Genomic DNA, 6,696 nt, shown 5'->3' with positions numbered 1-6,696 from the left:
TGAGAGCAAGTTGACCTGCAAAATGATGATGATGTTTGAACAAGCAAGGTCCCACCACAGCTCTCAGAGCTGATGGTGCTGTGTGGCTGGCAAAGTGGAAAATCGACCTTTTGAAGCTGGGTAACTGACACAGTGAGGAATGACACAGGTATTGAAACTCCCAGCTCACCGGAGCTGTCCAGTGCTTGTGAGACCCGACTGAAAGGATGATGAAGGAACTGAAGCCAGTGGAAAACTGTTGACCCCTGAGAGCTTCCTGCTGTGAGCTGTCTCAGTGGGGACAAGGCCAGCTGGTGCAACCGTTTAGTAGGAACGGGGTGGGGAAAGAGCTCTGACTTCTTTCCTAGAAGCAAATTGATTTGGATCAGATAAAAAGCAAAACCGCATTTTGAAAGCTATCCAAGGTGCCACTGCCCTTTGTAGTCGCGAGGCTCTATAGGTGATCGATCCATTAATGCTCACACCTGTCGAGTGGCGTCTGCACAGAGAAGAGAGAAGCAACTGCATCAGCATGAAACTGCATGGCAGGAATGACGTTCTCATTCTTCAGCTGTGGAATAACCGACTTAGTTTTCAGCCCTTGCACGGGTTGAAGGCACTAGTTAAACTGACACTCTCGGCTGCCCGGCGGAGCGGCGCTGCAGCCGGGCTCCACATAAGCCTCTCAAGCGTCGGTGCAGCCCTATGGCCGCAGTGAGGGCGGCAGGCTCCAGGCAGACGCCCTCCTGCACGCACACAAACACACACAGCCCCAGAGCGTCCGTAATCAACGCGCTCCATGTGTGGGGCAGGCCGGGAGGGAAGGCAGCGGGTTATCTAAGGAAACAGGAAGCCATGGCGGGCTGCCGCCGCCTCAGAGGCGCCATGCCAGCGCCTCAGCCCGCGCCGCAGCAGGCAGCTTCCACCTGACCCCAACGGGGCTTTGTGTGGGGAACAAAAGGGACGGCTGGAAATCAGAGTGAGGAACACACACTGCTTCGAAAGGGGCATGTCAGGGGAAATGCAGGGCTGCTGTGGGCGGGAGTAATTTCTCTACCCGGCTGCTCGTTCTCGACCCGCTCCCAGCATCATCCTTATTTCACCCACCCCACCCGGCCGCCATTTCCCTTCACCGCCCCGCTCCTCCTCCTTTCTCCCTCCCCCCCTTCTCCTCCCCTTTGGTCTCCTCCGGGCCCTGGCCAATAACAGCTCACGATCACGTAAACCACTCGCCCGTAGCCAATGAACGCCGCTCTTCCCACGTGGTGTGCTGCGTGACGTATTCCGCGCGAGCTCCGCGTCCTTGTTGCGGATAAAATTTCTCCCCCCCTTCCCCCACAACGCTCTCGGCGGGGGGGAATGTCTTTAGTCGCTCCGGTCACGTGGCACAGTCGCGCCCGAATGGGGCGGGGGGGGGAGGCGGGAATGAGGGCGCATTTATACATCATATAGTCCCTATAGACTCCCCCGTCGTGTAGCTGTGGTGTCTTGTCAGCGGCTCCTGTGTTTAACTCGTAGCAGAACGGCAGGAGAGAAGCGCAGAAGGACAGGCTACAGGCAGCTAGGTGCTGGTGACAGGCAGGTGACGCTTGGCGGAAGGATACCTCATGATCGCAGCTAGTTTGGTGAGGCGGCTTCTATATAAGAGCGGAACGCCCTCTGTGCCACCTCATTGTGTCCCGTCGCCGAGAGTGGTAGTTGTGTTAGGGATTGTATAAGTGTGCGCAGCACCTCCCGCGCGGCGCGGATACGAGCAGCCTCGTTCCCCTGGCCGCCATGGCTCTTTAAGGCGGCAGGGCCAGCGGCGGCATCGGCCAGTGCAGCAGGCGCAGCAGCAGCGGCGGCGGCCTCAGCACATCCCCGGCATCTGCAACCATGGCGTGAGTATCGTGTGTGAGGGATGGCTGCTCTCTCCCTTGTATGTTGATAGGGCCCCTTTTGTCCTCTTAAAGTGGGCTTTTGGGGTGGGTTTATTACGCGTTGGTATCTCGCGGGGGAAGATGCCTACGTATACCAAAATAATGCGTAAATTACCTAGTTACGCCAAAATAGCTCCGAGGTGGAGAGATATGTGTACAGCTCAGTATCCCCGGGTGCGGTGAGCGTCAGAAAAAGCAGGAAATGCCATTTCGAAAGAATTTACGAGGAACGTCTTGTTTCCTATCCTCCAAGAAACCTTGATTTCCAAAAAATGTGTGATTTTATTTTTTTTTTTCCCCTGGGATTTTCACTGGGGAGGGTTTCTTTGCTTTCGCGAGGGAAATTGCTGCTGTACGTAGGGAAAAATAAGGTTTTAGGAGTTTAATTATAAGGACCACGTGGTATAACCGCGGACAGATGAACGGGGTTTTTTACTCATCTGGCAGCACTACTAATGCTAAATACTGTAGCAGTACAGCGTTAAGTCAGCCGTGGCCTTGAGGCGCACATCCCTCTGCGGGGCTGGAGTCGCGGTGGAAACGTGGCAGGACACAAAATGGCGGCGGGACCGCGAAATGGCGGCGGGTGGGCGGGGCCGGCCCCTGAGGGAGGCGGGGGACGCGCAGCAGCTCAGAAATAAAGAAGTGAGATAATCTGTAAAGTTCCGCCACAATTCGTGAGGTGCCACTGCTAGAAAAGGTTACTATGGACCAAATACTGACGAGTGTAAGTTCTGTTCGCAGGTTTTTCACGGCACCGCACAGCAGCATTGCTGTAGTCGACGAAAAAACCTTCTACTTGTCTACATCCTTCGACGTCAAAGCGTTAAAAGCTGACGAAAATGAGCTTCTTGAACAACGAGATGCTGTTGGGGGATTCAATATCCCCCTTCAGCCAGCCGTGTTCGGTGGCTGAGGAAAGTCTGGGACTCATAGATGACTACCTGGAGGTGGCCGAGCCCCTCAGTTCGCATGGGTTCTCCAGCGACAAGGCTAAGGCAGTCTCCTCCAATTGGCTTGCTCTGGACAGTTTAGGCAACACCATAGATAGCAGCCAGGGTAAGGCATTACTTACTTTTATAAAGGGCATCAATTACATAATACCACAACATTCCAGTTAAAAATAAATTGCTAGATTTTCATAAATCTGAAGGCAATCTCACATGTGTTTACCTGGGCTTGGAAAGACTTTATGCTATGCTGCTTACCCTACACACTATTGCTGTGGTAAAGGGCCACTTGTGCTGGCCTTGAAATAATACAGCAGCTGTCAAAGGCAATGTTTCTTGGCTGCATTGAAGAAGAAAGCATGTTTGTATGTTGCAAATGTCTCTGAATTCTTCTGGTCTTTAAATAAGAGGGTTGTAATGTCACAAGAACTGCCTGCATTGTACCCTGCAGTTTTTAGGAGCTCAGTGAAAGATGATTTTTTTTCCGATGGTTTACTGTTTGTGCTGATAGATGAGAGAGAAAAGATGCTGAGATGATAAACTTACAGATTTTTTCAATAAGCTTGAGTTGCACTGATGGTTTACTGAAGTGGTGATTGGTTTTTTCTGTTGTGCAGAGGATGCCTTCTCTGGCATGGAGTGGATGGTGGAGAAGATGGATCTGAAGGAATTTGATTTTGATGCCCTGTTAGGTATGGAACATCTGGAAGCCACCGTCTCACCAGACGAGCTGATGGCCGCGTTGGAAGACTCGTGTGATCTATTTAATGCTACCATCCAGGAGTTTCACAACAAAGAACTTCCACTGATAAATAATGTTATCACCCATCTCCCTGAATCCCCAGTTGGAGCAGATCCAATGGCCCCACTGGCTTCCCTTTGGTCTTTTCCCCTCTCCCCAGGGTCTCTGATTTCCACTCCAGACCACTCATTTAGTTTAGAACTAGGTAGTGAAGTGGATGTTCTGGAAGGAGAAAGAAAGCAGGAGTGCCCCGCTGTTGTGGTGGTGATCACCAAGTCTGAGAAAGAGGAGGAGAACCACTCTGATGATAGTGGAATATGCATGAGCCCAGATTCCTACCTGGGAACCCCCCAGCACAGCCCCACCAATTCAGTTGGATCCCCCAATGGCAGCCAGTTCCCTGCAGATGCCCCTTGTGGCTCTCTGCGATCCAAACCATACAGTCATCCTGCAGAGAAAATAGTGTCAGCAAAGGTAAAAGGAGAAAAGAAAATAGATAAGAAGCTAAAAAAGATGGAGCAGAATAAGACGGCTGCCACGCGTTACCGGCAGAAGAAGAGGGCAGAACAGGAGGCACTGTCGGGGGAGTGCAGAGAGTTGGAGCAGAAGAACCAGGCCCTGAAAGAGAAAGCAGATTCCCTAAGTAAGGAAATACAGTACTTAAAAGATCTGATAGAAGAGGTCCGCAAGGCCAAGGGCAAAAGAGCTAGAGTCCCCGAATAGGGTAGTCAGCAGTGTTGTGTGCATGTATATAAGCTTCCTGCTAAACCTATGTATTGCTGTCTTAATAAATAATTTTGTAGTAAATGTGCAATGATGGTGTGTGATGAGTGGTTCCTATAAAACCAGCATGACTTGAACCACACCTGGGCCATTCCTGGGCCAGTGTGAAAGTCTTTGCTGCTTCAGCCAGCCACTAGTAAGTCAAATTCTAAACTGTAAACAAATTTGACTATTCTACCAAGGCTGTAGCTGAGTTGGTCTGTAAAAACAGTTCAGCTCTAGTCCTGCCTCTGCGGGTAAGGTACTGGTGTGCTGGAGCAGCAGCTGTATTTGCGTAGGGATGTTGAGATTGCTTAAAGATTTGGGATTTTTAAGTACTTACGTGTCTTCCTTCCCCCCCCCATAGCCAGATTAAACAGTGTTTAATCCCTCTGACATACTCTATGCTTTCCAAGGAGTTGATTCCTCTCTTGCCACTAGGCTGGCTTCCTGTGCTGCCGGCCTCGGGTCCCAGGGGCTCCAGTCCATGCTGGAGTGGGGAGGGAAAAGATCCTTAAGGGAACCTTGGAGAATGATTTTTCCATATGCAGCCTGCTGGGGGTCCTGGTCTCTGACATTTGAGGTCCTTATGCCCTCAAGTTAGGGCTGCAGTCCTTCATCCTTGCTCCTTGATCAAGACCTTACCTGACATGGGATAACAGCTGTGTGCTGGGGGACCTGGTGTGTGAAGGCTACTCCCGCTGATGGATACTGCAGGTGGCTGCTGGCAGCAGGAGCTGATTTCTGCCATGGAGGGCTGAGTGGGCCAGGCCCTCAGTGGTGCCTGTCTGTGCTTGCAGCTGTGCCTGGGTGGCCGAGTGCTCTTTAAAATACAAGAAGGCGGCTCCCTGTCGGAGTTGGGACTCATGCCACACTGGGGTGGGGGGCAGGGTGGACTGGATAACTAAGACCCTCCCCTTGATATCAAGACAATTTGCTTGAGGAGTCTCAAACCTCTTGGGTAAGGGCACTGGTGACCGTTTATGGGATGCACTGGAAACTGCAAGCAGGGACAAGCAACTCTGTTGCGGTTTAGGAGACAGACCAATGTTACAGGTTTCCTTTGAATCAGCTGCATCAGCCAGGTTGGGAATGGGAATAATTAGAGGCAGAAAAGTCACAAGGTTTTGGTCAAATTTGCACCCAAGATGACATTGCACTTGGTCTCAGTTGAGCCGCAGAAAACATAGTAACTGCTGTGAGTCTATGAACAGTGACTCCTCTGTGAGGGGGAAACCCCTCCTGTCTTCCTGGTACTGATCCCCCTTTCCCACCACAGGGCAACCACCTCCTCTTCCCTTTGAGACCAAGCAACTTCTACTTACAGCTGGCAGCAGCCAGGGCTGAGGGAGCATCTCCTGTGTTCTGCTGCCCTTACTCAGTTCTCCTGAAGCCTGGAAAAATTGTCAGCACATTTATTCCCTCCCCACCCCATGGCAGAGCTGTTTGTGAGCCACTCATGACTAAAACCAATATTTCTTCATGTTCATGCTCTGCAGGTGGACGAGGCAGTGTCTGAGCTGGCCAGTAAGTACATGATTCTGGTTTCTACAGCCCTGCGGAGGGTACGCAGCTCCAATTTACCAAATTACACTCACTCTAGGGAAGGAAGGATCAGAGCTGGAACAGGCAAGAAGGAATGCATGGCGCATCCATGCTGCTTTGCTTTCTGCAGCCATGCGTGTGCTTAATAGAACCCCTTGCAGGAGAGTCAGAAACCTGCCCTTAAAGAGCAATCAGCAGTGTCAGTGCTTGCCGAGGCTCTGAGCTTGTGGCTTTGCAGAGGCAGCCCATATGGCAATCTCATGCAATGCCTGCTAAAATGACGCTGTGTATCCATACTTAGTAACTTAGTTAAGATTTCACTGGGGCTGGAGATCCGGGCTAAGCCTTCTCAGCATTTTTTATCTAGATTTTTCCTCCAGGCTACAGTTAGGCACAGCAAGCATCATTGCTGTTTGGCTCTGCAGGCCAGCAGCTTGTCCATCTTGCAGCAGGAGCCAAGGAACACCCATCACAAACTCCACCCCACAAGGGTAAAAAAGTCTGATAGCCTCCTGCCTAACAACTGATTTTATATTTTGCAAACTGCAGGAGCTCTCTCCTTTTTCTCACAGCCTCACAGAACAAATATGCTTCAACTGATTCCTTGCAGCTTGCATAGAGCATGATACCATGTCCAGAATTAGATTGTAGTGCATTAAATGCAGGCTTTACCTACCCCCAGAGAAGCCTAGTTCTTCTACATACTTGGAATGAGCAGAATTCCCCCAATCTGCATTACATAAAAGCTGTTTGAATCTGAAGTTGTCACAGCTGATGGGATTTCTGTCTCAGTTCTTTT

At 50.9% G+C, this 6,696-nt stretch overlaps 1 protein-coding gene across 1 annotated transcript; it reads left to right on the top strand.

Annotated features, from left to right (window-relative positions):
* The first annotated feature begins 1,424 nt into the window (after positions 1–1,424).
* ATF4 (activating transcription factor 4) lies at positions 1,425–4,404 on the top strand. The gene is made up of 3 exons (XM_040061574.2): positions 1,425–1,859; positions 2,643–2,957; positions 3,466–4,404. The coding sequence occupies exons 2-3, from the start codon at positions 2,741–2,743 to the stop codon at positions 4,311–4,313; spliced, it is 1,065 nt and encodes a 354-aa protein (XP_039917508.1). The 5' UTR covers positions 1,425–1,859; positions 2,643–2,740; the 3' UTR covers positions 4,314–4,404.
* The last annotated feature ends 2,292 nt before the right edge of the window (positions 4,405–6,696 follow it).

Source organism: Hirundo rustica, chromosome 4 (genome assembly GCF_015227805.2).
Source record: "Hirundo rustica isolate bHirRus1 chromosome 4, bHirRus1.pri.v3, whole genome shotgun sequence".
NCBI classification, from domain to species: Eukaryota; Metazoa; Chordata; class Aves; order Passeriformes; family Hirundinidae; genus Hirundo; species Hirundo rustica.
This window is presented reverse-complemented; position numbering and strand designations above follow the sequence as displayed.

Coding starts and splice junctions, on each gene's coding strand:
- ATF4 (XM_040061574.2), top strand. CDS start 2,741: ATGAGCTTCTTGAACAACGAGATGCTGTTGGGGGATTCAATATCCCCC. Junction 2,958..3,465: donor CACCATAGATAGCAGCCAGG/GTAAGGCATTAC, acceptor TCTGTTGTGCAG/AGGATGCCTTCTCTGGCATG.